The sequence below is a fragment of the Bactrocera latifrons genome, unplaced genomic scaffold (assembly GCF_001853355.1).
Source record: "Bactrocera latifrons isolate USDA-ARS-PBARC rearing strain unplaced genomic scaffold, ASM185335v1 scaffold_758, whole genome shotgun sequence".
Lineage (NCBI taxonomy): Eukaryota > Metazoa > Arthropoda > Insecta > Diptera > Tephritidae > Bactrocera > Bactrocera latifrons.
The window spans coordinates 8643-24921 of NW_017537443.1; the positions used below are offsets into that span (position 1 = coordinate 8643).

At 35.6% G+C, this 16279-nt stretch overlaps 2 protein-coding genes across 2 annotated transcripts in view; one reads left to right on the top strand and one right to left on the bottom strand.

Annotated features, from left to right (window-relative positions):
* The first annotated feature begins 377 nt into the window (after positions 1–377).
* LOC108976376 (transmembrane protein 256 homolog) lies at positions 378–5065 on the top strand. Its single transcript, XM_018945431.1, has 3 exons — positions 378–568; positions 629–928; positions 4519–5065. Exons 1-3 carry the CDS (start codon positions 473–475, stop codon positions 4660–4662), a joined length of 540 nt encoding a protein of 179 aa, XP_018800976.1. The 5' UTR covers positions 378–472; the 3' UTR covers positions 4663–5065.
* Positions 5066–6170: 1105 nt separating this feature from the next.
* The window catches only part of LOC108976375 (probable multidrug resistance-associated protein lethal(2)03659), a 16462-nt gene continuing 6353 nt past the window's right edge, over positions 6171–16279 (bottom strand). The window contains 8 exon segments of the mRNA XM_018945430.1: positions 6171–6667; positions 7753–8169; positions 8239–9017; positions 9098–9606; positions 9673–10512; positions 10612–11381; positions 11558–11930; positions 12103–12262. Coding sequence (XP_018800975.1) covers positions 6500–6667; positions 7753–8169; positions 8239–9017; positions 9098–9606; positions 9673–10512; positions 10612–11381; positions 11558–11930; positions 12103–12262 — 4016 coding nt within the window. The 3' untranslated portion in view covers positions 6171–6499.

Genomic DNA, 16279 nt, shown 5'->3' on the forward strand with positions numbered 1-16279 from the left:
ATGTTTCCACAAATAGACCGAATTTGGTCTTAACTTTACATGCTTAAAGATAATGAGAGTTCCAATTAGTTTATTTTTGTATAACCTCCAAGATTGAGCTTCATGGAAATGCTGCATGATTTCCCCTTAACGGTAAGTCCGAGTAATTGCATTGAAATTACGACTTTCATATTATATATATTGGTGTTATATTCGTTCCATACCATACAAGAACGTTGCTGGTTAATATTTACATATAAATTTTTTGGTTTTACAAATATAAATTATGTTACTTTTATACTTTAATAATAATAATGTTTTACAAAAATAATAAATCTTCATAAACACCCAGTGTCTTGTTCCTTTGCATACCGTATAAAAAGTGTATTGAATTTTCGCAATAACAGACCGCGGTAACAGCGGTTTATCAATTAGTTATTTACTTCAAAGTTTGCCAACATTGTAAGCAAAAGGTGCAAAATCCTAGCTGAAAATGTCTTCATTAGGAGATTCGGTTGGTTATCTAATTTTTGGCAATCCAATTAGCCAAGCGCTATTATCAACTGCGGCGGGTGTGATTAAAAGCACAGTAAGTTTTACAAGACATTGTTTTTCCCCCCTCTTTACTATTTACCATTTCAATGCTTAGGAAGCGCTTTTGCCACGTAAATTGCCGGCACCCAAGGCAACTTTATCTGCGCCTCCACCGCCACCTGTGCGCTTACCATTGTGGGAGTTAGCTGGCAGGCAATACAACTTCGTACGTCTAGCAGGTTTATTTGGTGCAAGTGCTGTGATAATGGGTGCCTATGGCAAACATATTTTTGCAAAATTTCCCAATTCTGAAGATAAAATAGAGGCTAAGACGGTTTTTGAAACAGCGAATCGTTTCCATTTTCTTCATTCATTTGCACTTTTAGCGATGCCGCTGGTGCGCAAACCGTTATTGGTAAGTTCATCATACTGTTTCAATAATCATCAAGTTTCTTAGATTGACAACTTTTGCATTATTTTGTTGGCTTTTAGTTTTATTATTGTAATATGTGTGTAAATGGATGGATCTACTACTACTAAGTAGAAATTTTGTAAARCTAACAAAACTAACTTTTACTCATACTAAGAACAACTAAAATCTATTTTTATTGACACTTAAAGAAAATTCTGTTTTTCATTGCGAAATATAAAAAATACGGCAATGTCAATTACTACTCTAGAGCGTGTCGGAAAAAGTTGAATTGCGGGGAGCCTCATAACTCATTGCCAGATCATCTGCAACAAGAAAAAACCAAATTTATSGTTAGATAATCGCTTTTTGCCCAAACATTTTAAAGAAAATATGTATTTTTTTCGGAAAAAAAAGACGTTGTGGGGGAACACTTTAAAGTTTTAAAACTTATGAAAACGGGCATAAAATAAGTATAAAAATCCTCATAACTTCGCCAATATTGCTCCAATCGACTTAATCGATTTTCCGTCAATCTTTTTGAGATATGATGCATTTATTTAGGACATTTCAAAACCTTTACTTCTCCTTAATCAAAATTTAGCCGAATTTAAAAACATACCCACACCACTGTTCACAAAGACTGCATTTATATGTAAATATTATATTTTATTGTCTCTTAAAAACACTTTATTTCCAGCAATTTTCTATGTGATTACTTTAGATTTATAAAAGTTATACATGTAAACGTTGCAAAGTATTCAATTTTTTCCAAACACGTTTATTTAAAAAGTGCGGAAGAACATGCTTTTAAATTAAACACTTTTATTTATATTTCCTCTTGTTGTTGTAATATATTTAATATTTCATTATTTTTGCATAAATTCAATGTATTGTTGTGCTACGTATTATTTTCTGTAACACTGCACATTTATACTATTTGAGCATTTCGCCATAAGTTCGTATTAAAGCTTGAGTTCATGTTTATATTTAATTTGTGGAAACAAATTTTTCACCACTTGCAGCTGAAATTTCAATTATAAACAAATGTACCATTCAAATATTAAGCGATTTTAAAAAGAATTTAGAAATAAAAGTTTTGTAAGTTTAACACATCAGTTGCAAGAGGCGGTTTTTGTCATTTTGTTTTAGTGCTTAGGGTTTTTATGGTTTTACATAGCACATAGTGCCGCGCTCGTATTTATTACGTACAAAAATTATGAATATTTATAGGCGCTAGCTTGTAAATTTTTCTGTGAGTTAGTATACTCTTTAAAGTTTTTTTGAACGGATTTTCTTAACAACTTGCGTTACTCAGAGTGTGTGGAAAGTGATTATCAATATACAACTTTCCGGAAGTAATTATTGCTGGCAACAATAATTTATTTTCAGGTGAACAATATGTTAAAAAATTTTTTTGTCTATTACTTTTGAATTTTACTGCTGATTGTTTATTAGGTTATTTTATGAATTTAATATACAATTGATTTCTTATAAACTATTTTGGTAAATCACCTTGAATTTTTTCGAAACAACCTACTAAAATAAATGATGTTGAAACTGCCGAAGTCTAAAATCTTTAAAACTTATAATCATGCTGGGGTTTAAAGTATTTCAGTGTTGCTTTTAATGTTTTTATTTCAAGCAGCACTGTAGTTCTTGAATCCGTAAGAGCATATATTATATGTATAAGTATATGAATTAAAAGCAAGCTCTTCTCTATAATGATTTGTGGATTTGATATTAAAACACAGTTGAGTCTAAAGCTTAAGGTGTTGGTGAATTTCTATAATCACATAACTTTCAGTAATCCATACAAAATATATATATATATTTTTTTTTTGTTGTTATCTAGCATAAAGTATGATCTAGTAATTGACTTAATTCTTCTAAAGTTCGTTTTTTCTTATTTTTTTTCATTCTTATGAATAAATATTTGTATTAGTTGTGTTTATTAACCATTTTTCGTAATAATAAAAAATTATTATTTTTTGTTGTATTTATAACATAACCTGTTTCAAGCAGTATTACCTATAATTACCTACAAGCACAATAAAGAGCAACCTAATTAAATTACTKTAATAAGTTAATATGTGTGTGTGTATGTAAGTTTGTTAACAACCACTAAAGTTTTTGCAGGTGCAAAGCTATATTTGCCAACAATCAGCTGATTTTTACACTTACTGCTACTACTTAATAAATAAATATAAATATGATTATTTTATTTATTGGATACAAGAGTTGCCTAAGTGTTGTCATATACATATATATATATATATATATATTGTTTTAAATACAATATGTATTTTGCTGCTTGAACTTATTTTTGTACGACACCCGCTGGAGTTAGTCTTCGCTATGAGACTGTTTCTCTGAGTGCCCAAGTTAGTTTTTTTGTATATTTAGAATTTTATTTGGGTTCAAGCCCATATCTATATTCAAATAAATGCATTTGTTAAAATAAGCATTTTATATGCATATTATGTTTTGATTTTTAAGTCATTTCCTTTAATGAACTCAAAAAATAAATTTGAAACATAACTAATTTAGAGAAGTTACTCAATATAATTCAACTTAATATTGAAGAAAATTCTGTACAAAAATTGTGTTTTTTCAATTTTGATAGTTTTTTTATTTTTAATTTTATTTACTATTTTCACGCTTGGGATTATGCGGATCTGATTAGATATCTTATGTAAGGTTGATTTGTTGTATGGAAACACATCTTACGGAACTTCAGTACRATGTTTTGAGCTTTTTGAATAATTGCAAGAGCTAAACATTTTTTCAAAGGCTAAAAAAAAAGCTATGAAGTTGAAAACCATAATAAGGTTATAAATACATATTTTGGACAATGTGAATTTCATTGCATAACTTATGTAGTGTTAATTTACTGAGGGGTAGCACATTTTAATGGATTTTAACTGAAATTTTGTGCTTTTTGAATATTTTCAACAATAAACCAAAATTGTTTTTACAAAATTCAAGTACTGTGACGTTAAAAATAGCAGAAAACTTGCTTATCATTTAGCTCCAATGAAATAATTATTAATTATCTGAATTTTGTTTTAATTCCGTAAATTTCGAATTAAAGCACTTCCATCCAAAGCATTTCCACAACGGAATTGACCCGAATTTTATACAGCCAAGGACTGTTTTTTTCGGAGATCTAACCCCGTTACAAAAAAAAAAAAAAATAAACAATATGTAAGGGGGTAAATATCATTATTGTCAATTTGCGTTTTCTTTTACATAGAAAAATTGAATGTATAGTACTTCATTAGTAGCTCTTTAACTGCTATCAACACGACGTCATTAATATACACGTGTMCGTGTGTTATTTAAGCTTATATTTGTAGAAACAATTTAGTAATGCCAAAATGACATTTTCAAGAAAGTTTTCTTTTTATATTTTTCGCACATCTGCATTAATTAGTGTTGCTTAAATCATTACATATTGTATATAYKTAYRTATATTTATTTTGCYTTTACATAWMCATSTAATTWCCATTTAACAAGGAACTTGTCTTATTGTCCTTTCATTTGTGGTTTCATAATGCCATTMAAATTTTTGTAATAATTGTCATTCATTGCAGACCGGCTCCTTGATGACCGTGGGCACTATACTGTTTAGCAGTGTACTCTACCATCGCGCTTTGACTGGCGACCGAACTTACATACCGGTGGCAACATGTGGTGGCTTTTGCCTTATCGTGGCTTGGCTGTCGCTAATCTTTTAAGGCTATGTATTGTTGATTGATATCATTCATTTATTGTCGTTTGTTGCATATACGCTAGTATAAAAACAAAAAATGTATATTTACTTAACTATCCATGCAATTGTGAGCGATGAGAAATTTGCGTGAGCACAAAAACAAAGATAATTAATTACATATGGATATTGCATATCGTTTTGGCATTAATTGTTAAGATTTTCGAATAAATAATTTATTTATGGCAAAGTTCTTTAAATAAATTGTTTTAGTGTTATTAATTATTACTTCTAATTTATTTATTTATTTAACGCTCTAAATTTGGCATCGCGCACATTAGTATGGGTGCACAGCGTAAATTACATTTAATTAATGTTTTTTTTTTAGATTCTTTGAGATTATTATTTTTTATTTAATTCTTTSTTATCACTACATACATATAATTTCATTTGCAATTTAAATTAAGTAAATTTATTATAGCATTATATATTTATGTAYCTAYGTATATCTAACGTTTATAACTAGTACTGATATAATCAGTGTTTACTGGAAGAATCAATGTCGTTAATAGTTGTAAATTATTACTAAAGCTATGTATGTATGAATTTTAAATGCATACTCAAAACTACATAATTTTCATTGATTTGCGGCTGCGCACACATTACAATCTCTTTAACAGTAATAAATCTAAAATACAACATTATATAAAACAATGTATTTATTATTTTTGTACTATATGTATATGCGTTATATTACATACAAAAACATTTCTGATGCTATGATTTCATAAAAATTCTATATGAACAAACATATATTTGTGTGGATTTTTGTTCAATACACATGTTTCTTAAACTCTTAGATGACACAAAATGTTCTACGTTTGCTGTGTTGTTAAAATAAAGCTTCTGTCTACTACTGGTAAAAAACATTTAAAACCACAAAGTTTATGCCCTAATATTGTCAACGAGTTTCACAATTGGAACACATACGATATATGTTGGCTTTGAAGCTGTTTTTCGCTTCAAATAACTATGCACGCGCATAAGCGTTTACAATGCACAAAACAAAATTTTAATTCATCACAAGTCACTACTTCATTAAGTGGAAAAAAGAGCTTCTATAATTCTATCGTAAAGAGAGGCGCATACAAAATGTGTGTGTATGTGTAGTATATCTATAAACAAACATACATATATGTAAGTTAGTTTTTATGCGTATTAATTTTTTTTTCTGTCAGCCAAGCTAAACAATTTGTTACGATTAGAAAAAAAGCAAAATTGCTCAATTAAATTCTTTTACAATATACATAATTATGCCGCAAAGTTAGCTGCTGTATGTATTTATGTAGTTGTTTATATGTTAATAGTAAAGCTGTCTTACAGCGTTTCGACCTGAGCTATAAACTCATTATTGCACGCGCCCAACCATAGCGTGTGTAGTTCGCTATTTGTTGTTGTATGCTTCTTTATTGTCTCAGTTTGCATAGTGTTTTTGATTTAATTTCTTTTCAATCGTGATTATCTTTACTAAAGCAATTAGAATTACCATAAATTTTATTTTAATTTCTCACTTTTGTTTGTGGATATGTAGAATTTGCAAATTTCAGGTCAATTTTCACATTTCCATGCCGCRTATGGCACATAAAATTAGCATTCGTTTAGATATGTAGGTGTATATGTTACATTTTGCCACGTTCAACGCACACAGTTACTATAGACACGCAGACAAGCGCCTTGATTATTTTGCTAAACAATTATTTACCATACTAATTTAGTTATTTGTATTAAGTACTGTATAAAAATAAGCCTCGATATGATAATCTACGTGTTTCGCTCCCATTTCCACCGCCATTGTTCGGTTCCTGCTATCCGAGAAATTTGTGATGCGTCGCATCGGTGAGAGTTTTTTGTATACGCACATTTGCAGGATGATTTGATATCGGCTCTAGAAACTTAAGCAAATATTCTTTGAATACTTTCGGTACGGAGAAATGTCAAGAATCCTTTTTCGCGCGCAAATTCTCCTCATGCGCCTGTAAAAGAATAGAAATTGTGTGCGTGATAGTTGAGAGCTTTTACTTAATTTTAGTAAATTATAGCATATTTCAGAATTTATTGTCAKTATTACTCATTACGATATTATTTACATTTTGCTGAAAAAAACAAACAGCAAAAACGAAAACTTCAGTAATACCCTTCACAGATTTCACTGTTAATATGGTAGCTATATGCCAAATTTTTTCGGTCTCAACTCTTTCTTCTTTTCATTGGGTGTGTTTTTTACGTGACAGGTCCCAAACCTGGCTTTCATCTTCAAACGGATGTTTTTGGCTACCCAAAGGTAGAAAAAAGGTTCTGCRGAAGATTTTTAATCCCTTGCATATTGGCAACAGCGAATATCGGATTCGATGGAACGATGAACTGTATGAGTTATACGACGACATTGACATAGTTAAGCGACAACTGCTATGCTGGTGGCTCCAACAAATAAGTAGCTCCTTGAGAAGAAAACGTGTGCAAAMTTTCAGAGCGAAATCTTAGAAACTTAAGACAGACAGATAAACAGACAGACAACAACCGGAAAGTTTTAGGTGGGTACCAGCTAACGACAGCCTTACTCCACGGTACTCAAAAGTACAACGGATCAAATCAAAGCGTTGATCAGCGCCCTGAAAATGCCAGTTGCCAATTGGCAGTGTGGAATGSACACACTAACCATCTTGGTAGGGTTCGTACTATGGGTCCGGCACCCGGTTGCAATGCAACTCCACATCGAAATGACAAAATGCCAATTCTACCCGCATTTGGGTATAAACCACAACCACCACGRTACTCCCCGAGGGGCCAGTCCGCATGAGCATGTTGGAGTTACTCCAAGGGCTACTGCTCCCCATGGTACCAGAATTAAGTCTCCGGTCCGACTTCGTAGCCGAAACTACTACCAATTGAGCTTCCATACTGCTCCGGACTGGTGTAGAGTAAAAGGACAGACAGGGGACCAAGACAAATTCGACTCAGCACGCTGTTACAAACATTGTAGCAAACTTAAACTACATAGTAATGTGCGTGTTTCTAATCTAAGCGATAGTTTGCTAATATAAATAAACCTAAAGCTTACCTTTTGTGCCACAGTCAGCAGATTGTCGAAAGTGCTGTTACCCGCCTGCTTTACCATGCCGTAGAATATCTTTGTTTTGCTTTCAGTCAGCAATTCAAATGGTGAACCGAACTCCACCGCGCGTCCAGCATCCATGACCAGCACCTTATCCGAGTCCATGACCGTGTGCAAACGATGCGCAATTGTGAGAACCGTRCAATRTTTGAATTTACTTCTTATTGTCAATTGTATGAGTGCATCAGTCTGTGGATCCACATTTGCCGTTGCCTCGTCCAGCACGAGAATTTTATTTTCACGCAGTATAGCACGTGCTAGGCATACCAACTGTCGTTGACCGACACTGAAATTACCACCACCCTCGGAGATTTTACTCTGCAAGCCACTTGGCAACTCCGATACGACGCCTTTCAATTTAACCTAAAAATATATATATTAACCGATTATAAAAACCCAAGTATGGTATGTACTTCATAAGTTTTGTCTTACTTCATCGAGCGCCTCCCACAACTTGGCGTCAGAGTATTCTTCAAATGGATCGAGATTGTAACGCATTGTGCCCGAGAAGAGCACCGGCTCTTGTGGTATTATGGAGATTTTACTACGCAAGTCATGCAAACCCAAATCATTGGTATCTCTGGTGTCGATTATTATCGAACCATCATTGTATGACAAGCGGAACAGCGCATTGATGAGCGATGATTTGCCGGCGCCCGTGCGGCCCACAATGCCAACCTTTTCGCAGGATTGTATTTCAAGATTTAGAGATTTCAACACACGTTCCGACTTTGGATCAGGGAARTAACGCAAGCTGAGCTTATCAAATTTAATTTTACCATCTTCMGGCCATGTCTTCGGTGGTTTCTTACCAGGTCTACTCTCCAGTTCGCCTTCTGGTTCGATTTGATCGTATTCRACTACACGCTCAACACACGTCATATTGTTCTCCAACTCAGCTGACTGACGCATGCCCCACTGTACCATGCCGGTCAAGCCCATAGCTTGCGTTATGGCCAAGCCCACATCTCCGCTGTTCTTCGGTGGGAATACGAAAAAACTCAGTGCTGTGACAGCTATGTAGACGACACAGAAACAGTCGAGCCAGTAGCCAAAAGCACGAGCTGTKGTCAAAGACATGTAATAACCGGAACTGTGCATATCCTGATAATTATCAAATTCGTTTATTAAGGTTTTTTGAGCACCGAAGGCGCGTATTGTAGATAGGCCACTCAGTGAGGCGCCCAAGTGGGAGTAAATTGGTGAACGTGCTATATGAAGTGGAAGGAATRAGTAAAATGAATTATAATATCATATATATTAAATTCGATATATTTTCTAATCAACTTACTGACTGCTTCCAGACGTTTCACRTCCCTTGAGGTATTCAAATAAAATGCACGTAGAAAATAGAATATTATGCAAAGCACAACTGTGATTAGCAAGTTCCACAAATTCACAACCGTTATTACAACCACAATGCCCGCGCAGCCCAAAAAAATTTGTAGAACATCCATCAGCACCGATGGTAGAATTTCATCCACCTGACCCAAATCCTTTGAGAATCTATTCAATATACGGCCTGATGGATTTGTGTGAAAGAAGTACATGGAGGCGCGTGTGAGACCGCGGAACATGGCATTGTGTAAAGCAATCGAAGAGCGTTTCGCCATTGTGAAGAAAAGCAAACTGCGACTTAGTGAGAAAATAATAGTCGCCAAAATAATGGCSGAGAATATGTAAATGTCAGTGGGATCCGTTTCATTATTAATGCGTACATCGCGACCGTAGAGACGACCGATTATGCGAGCACCAAAATTTTTRGATTCTGTTTCTGTGCTACCCTCATTTTTGTTTACCCTGCAAGCAAAGAGAAATCACTATTAATGTTTCTCTTTAATATTACAACTTGCAAGTTGAACTCACCAGTAAGATAAGAAGTAGTCACTGCCAGATCCCAGAACCTGCGCAGCCACGCAAAAGAACATAGTTATTGTGAAGAGTAAGTAACCGCCACTTGCGGTGAAGTACCTTGTGTACAGTGACCAACCGATTTTACCCTCCTCACGGTTCTCCTGCACCTGCGTAGGCGCTTCACCTGCAGCTGACTCAGCTATGGAGCTCATKGACGAAATACTGTTCTGGCGTTGTCTGCTATTCTGACGTGACAKACTCTTCTTTTCAGCGTCGCCAGCAGCACCATCCGCATCGGCACTTAAATCGGGCGCCACCAACAATTTAGCAAAGTCCAGACCACTTCTACGCATCGACTCATAAGTACCTACTGCACTCAGTTTACCCTTATCCATTATAACAATAATATCGGCCTGTTCCAGAAATTGCAGCTGATGTGTAACCAAAATGACTATGTCTTCCCGCAGGAAACCGCGCATACATTGATCGAAGAGATGTCGACCGACATGCGTGTCCACCGCRCTTARTGGRTCRTCYAACAGRTAAACGTCGGCTTTGCGATATACGGCGCGCGCTAAGCTGATACGTGCCTTTTGACCGCCTGAAAGCGATGTGCCGCGTTCACCCACTATAGTTTTGTCGCCAAAAGGTAGCAGCTCGAAATCGCGTTCCAGCGCGCACTTCTTTATCACCGTGCGATARCGGTTCTTGTCCATTGGTAAACCAAAAAGTATATTCTGACGGACGGTACCGGTGAATAACCAAGGTTCCTGAGAGGCGTACGAAAAGGTGCCTTGAACGCTGATGGAACCTGATTCGGCGGGTAGTTCGCCAAGTATGGCTTGTATTAAACTGAAAATGAGAAAATATAAATAAGAAAAAATTCCGGACGCGSTCGCGCCAGAAAGCCCGCAAACATTAACAGCACATCACATAGTAACGCGCACTCACCTTGATTTGCCAGAGCCCACTGGCCCAATAACAGCCACCAGCGTACGTGGTTTCACCTTCAGTTCGATATTGTTCAATGTATATTCCGACATAGAGCGATCCCATTTCGCCTTCAATTTATGTATCTCAATGCCCGGTATAACTCGTTTCTCCTCTGGATTCGTTTGTATCGGCTTCAGACCATTATTTAGTGTCAGCGTTTTTTCATTCTCTTCGATGATATACGTTTGCTTTATTGTTTTGTGTTCATGTTCGTTATCATCGGAGCGATCCTTCACTTTGGTCTCATCATACAGCAAATACTTTTCTATACGTTTTATTGAAACCAATGTCTCGGCGAATTGTGAAATGGCCAAGGGGAAGAAGACAGTCATTGTGTTGCGCAATATATTATAGTAGGCCGTGATGACGAAAGCCTTCTCCGCGGTCAAGAACTGACCGAGCAGCACATAACCCACCAAACTGGCAAAGACGGACACACGTGTCATGAACATGATGAACGATTGCAAAATACCACGTATGTAGTTGACGTTACGTATGGATTTCATTTCTTTGCGACGCGCATTTTGTACCATCTTACCGAAGGGCTTCTCCCATGCATACATCTTGATCACCTGTATGCCCGATATGATTTCGTTCATCATACGTACACGCTCATCGGTACACAAAGCTGTACGCAGGCGCAACACTGACGTCCTCTTGCCAAGATATGCCTGCAGTGGCAGGAAGAGCAACATAAAAGCAACGCCAAACAGCGAGGAGACGCCAATCTAAAATTGAATAAAAATGTAATATTAAAAAAAAAATAAAATAAGTACACATAAAAATTGAGATGAGTCCAAGGACATGTGCGCTGTTATTGGCACGTCATCGTCAATTCACTTTTCACTTTTGTTAGCGACATTCGGTCGCTTCATAAATTCGCTATTTTATCATAGGTACCCACCTCTCGGTACATAAGCAATGTTATTACTATTATCTCCACCGGTCCCAGCCATAAATAATGCATCTGTATGAGTGACGTATCCAGACGGCCCACATCGTTTGATAACAGATTCACTACCTGGCCGGTTGTGGTGCTGCCAAGCGCCGTCTTGCTCAAGCGCAGCGCCTTTCGATAAATCACGCTGCACAAGGCAACGCGCACCTTCATGCCCGTATGCAGCACGGCCAACATGTACGGATGCATGAATAGCACATTCAGTGCGCTGCACATTATCACACCCAGGGTGTAGAGAACGCCTGTGTTGAGGCTCTCGCCGTTAGCCGGATTGGCATAGTAATTAACAAGGCCACCAAGAAACAGTGGCTGTGTAACACTGAAAAAATATAGAATTACATACATATATACAAATAGTTAATTGGTTCAGGTTTAGCTTGTGCTGGCGGATGTATGGTGTGTGTGTATATATAGGTATCTGTATGAGGATAGTGCTTATTTATCAATGGTTAACTAATAATCAGCTGACTTGTACAGGAAATGTTACTCACCGCAACCCGATTTCTAGCAGGAATAATATTAAGCCCAGCAACGCGTAGCGCGCACCAAACACGCGCAGCACCGCGTTCAACAGTTTGGGTTCTTGGTGTTTTTGTCGTTTCTTATCGATCTCCGCTTCCCAAGCTACGCCCATCTTGTTTCCCAACGTAGCTGAAAACAAGCAGAGGCTTACAGACATACATACCATACATACATACATACAAGCGTTTAATGATTGATGCAGTTTTATGTGGTGCACAGATTATATTTCATATTTATACGATACAACACAGTTAAGACGCGATCATTGCGTTAATTATTCATTGTTGTTTTATTATGTGCAACGCACCATAGAATATATTAAATTCATTTTCGAATTAATGCATTTTACCTAGCGGTAGCTGATTTTATGTGCAGGCAAGCATTGATATCAGCAGGGCTGGTGGATAAGTCGGCAACTTTTTCATTAAAAAACGAACTTKTTAAATATGGGGTAGTCGAAAAAGTCTTTTCGCATTTTGTCAATAGATTTCGTTGCAGTCGTATATCTCAAATGTTACCAATRACATTGTGTCATACCATAAGGTATTGAAAAGGTGAGATTTTAATTTTTGTCRCTTTGTTTGAAGTATTAGAAAAATAATTTTTTGGTAATGTTTAGTTGGACTCATATTTAATTATATATTATATAATGCTTGTAATTACTTTTGCTATTATTAATAGAAAAGGTTTACGGTGATTCAGTTTTATCAAAAACAATACGAATGGTACAAAGCCTTCAAAGACGGTCGACATGTCGTTGAAGACATGCCACGTCCTGGAAGATCTTCAACCCTTTCAACAGATGAAAATATTAAAAAAGTGAAGGACATGGTGCTTTAAATTCGTCAGACAAGTGAGTCGTCTCTCTCGTGAGTCCATTCGAATTATTTTGATGGGTATTCTGAGTATGAAACGCGTTCTTGATCGACTTGTCCCGATAAAGCTGAATTTTTTCAAAAACAAACCGTAAACTGTTCTCTTTGGACATGCTTGATCGTACRAATTYCGTTCCCACAATAATGGAGAGCATTATAACTGTCGATGAAACATAGGTTTAAGAGTKTGACATGCAAACAAGTCAACAATCATCGGACTGGAGGGTAAAAACGAGACGAAATCACAAAAAAAAATACCAAAATTTAAGGTGATGCTCATTGTTTTTTTATCGACATTCGTGGTTTGGTGCATCACGAGTTTATTCCGGAGAAACAGACGGTCAATAAGGAGTTATAATTGGCCGTACTGAGGCGTTTACGTGAGAACAWTTGTCGAAAATGGCCGGAATTGTTGAAAAATAATTCATGGATCTTACACGATGATAATGCACCATGAGCAACAAGCCACGATTGTGACGGAATTTCAATCCAAAAACGCAATGAATACCAGCGATCGAAAATCGTATTCACCAAATTTGGCGCCGTGCGATTTTTTTGTTATTCCTCAAACTGAAATTACTGCTCCATGGAACCCGTTTTTTTGTCGATCGAAGAGATAAAACAAAATTCACTGAAAGCCAATGAAAAAAGTGCTTAAGAAAAGTACTTCGAGGGCTGGAAAATCGTTGGCGTAAGCATATTATTTCTAGTGGGGATTACTKTGAAGGTGGAAAAATAAATATTGATGAATAATTAAATATTTTGCGTTTTATTTACAATTTCTGGGCACTTTATTGTCACAATGTATATATATATACGTTTCGGAAACTATGTAGAAAGTCATAAAGTCATAATCGATTAGAGCGGTGTATATATGTACATATGTATATTTTATTTGCGATGTGTGATAAATAGGTTACGTGGTTATACCTCTACATATACTATATGTAAATAAGATTTCGGACTGTACTTGGACTCCTATTTAATAAACATTAACTACTGGTAATTAATTTATTTAAAAATTCCACTTGGGCCTTAATATTATATTTCCTGGAACCAAAGATTCTGCTTGAAACTAAGTGAATAATCAGACTTGTTATGACTGAAGCACTGAAGATTATGATACTAGCATTTAATATTTTATAAATAAACCATATACATATACATATATAAATTAGTATGTTATAAAAGTTATAAACGCAAGTGTGTTGAATTGCTAATCTGCGATGGGTGATAAAAGGCTAGAAAAGTGGTTATGTATATGTACATATGTAGATAAGATTTTTTATGATCATTGAATCTAGCCACATGTTTGAACTTGTGAAAGTTTTTTTCTGTAAATAAATGATAGCGTTTTAACTGTCAGTCAAAGGCAAAAACTTTATTATACAGGTCTTCGATAAAGCAACTATCGGGATTATCAGCATTAAAAAGCCAATTTAACTAAAAGTGAGGGTGGAGATCTAAACATATTGACATGTTGTCTGGATAATTTATAAGTACAAAAAAAGCTTAGACAGTATTTAACTAGTCTTGAATGTATATTTAGTGAGAACAAGGCTAGTGTCGTCGCCCAGCTACCAGAATAGGCAGTCACTTCTCTGAAGAAGGCTGCACTCAAGCACAATAGATGTACCGTTACTTTAATGACAGCCACCTGCGTTTCAAAAACGTTAAAGTAGTAAGACACACATGACACTGAAGTTGATATATAATTCCTGATAATACGCACGTTGCTCCTCTCCTCAACAACTTCTACCCACCGCCTAACTAATTTTGATAACATACTTTTAAAATTCGGGATCAAATCAGTAGTGATTTAAAATTGTAACAAGCACTATTTGATAAATCTGAAATAAATGATCATGATTTCGGCGACATTTGGTTTCAACAATACGACGTCACTTCCCACACATCGCATCATTGTTCGCATCAATCAATGGATTTATTGAGAGAACACTTCGGTGAGCAGATAATTTCACGTTTCGGGCCGGTCGATTGGCCACCAAGATCATGTGATATCCCACCGTTCGACTTTTTCCTGTGGGGATATGTAAAGTCTGCAGTGTATGCAAACAATCCCGCTTCGAATCAGGCCTTCAAGCAAAACATCACGCCAACTGAGGCCTAGCTGCAGCCAACATTTGAAAGAGATAATCTTCAAAAAATAAATTTCGTAGAATGTTCTTTCAAATGATAATAAACATTCCCCATTATTTTAGCATACTTTTCATTAAACCACATATCAAGCATGGAATGATATACAGGCAAAAAAAATAGGTAATAACATACCATAATAACATATGTATATATATGTATGTATACTATGTACCTAGAAATAAACCCATATGTGTGGGTGTGTTAGTTTAATTGACAGCTCGCCTTTTACGCTGCATACAACTATGGTCCCCCGTAGTATGTTTAGCTATTCATAAATGGAAACATGGAAACTATCCAACATGCTTAATGCAGAAGTAAATATGTATATGTGTGTGTTCAAATTGGGCAAATCCTAATCGATAATTCGAATGCAAAGACAGTTGTAATTCTACTATACCAATACCAAACATATGCAGATGAACATGTTGCCATATGTACATAAGTAAGTACTCGTATGAATGTATTTACTATAATTTGCTTACTAAATTAGCGGAGCGCCAATTTACAAGCACACAATCGTTTATAAAGTATAMTTGTATATACATACATATTTATGCACAGAGTGCTGGTATAAAGTTTTGGCGACAATATTTGGCGAGTGCGCATTTGCCGTAGCGGCGTTGAAATTTCTCCCATCCACAAACGATTGAAGTGCTAAGTTGTTGAGAACGCGCGTGTGAGTCAAGTAAGTGTTGATGTTTACTATTTGACTTATTCAATAGGTATGGCTCGTTACAAATAATCAGCACATAAACATCTGGGTAGATATGCGCCTATCTACGAACATACATACATACTTATAAATACAGAACATTTGGAACAGCGAGAGAAAATTTGTGGAACAATTAAAGCGCGCTTTTTGCTTGCGAACGCTTGAGCAAAGATAAAAAAGTACTTGGTTATGTTTTTTTACTAATAAATAAGTAACTCATAAAGCAAACAATTCCGTTGGCATGCAAAAATGGCGTGCAACCTGATAAAATGATGTTTATAAGATCGTGATTCTGAGTTGGTATGAGTGAAATATGCTAACACTAAAGAAACTGAATTGTGTTTATTGCTATAAATCGAGTGAGAAGGTTGAAAACTAGAGACAACCACAGATGTATCT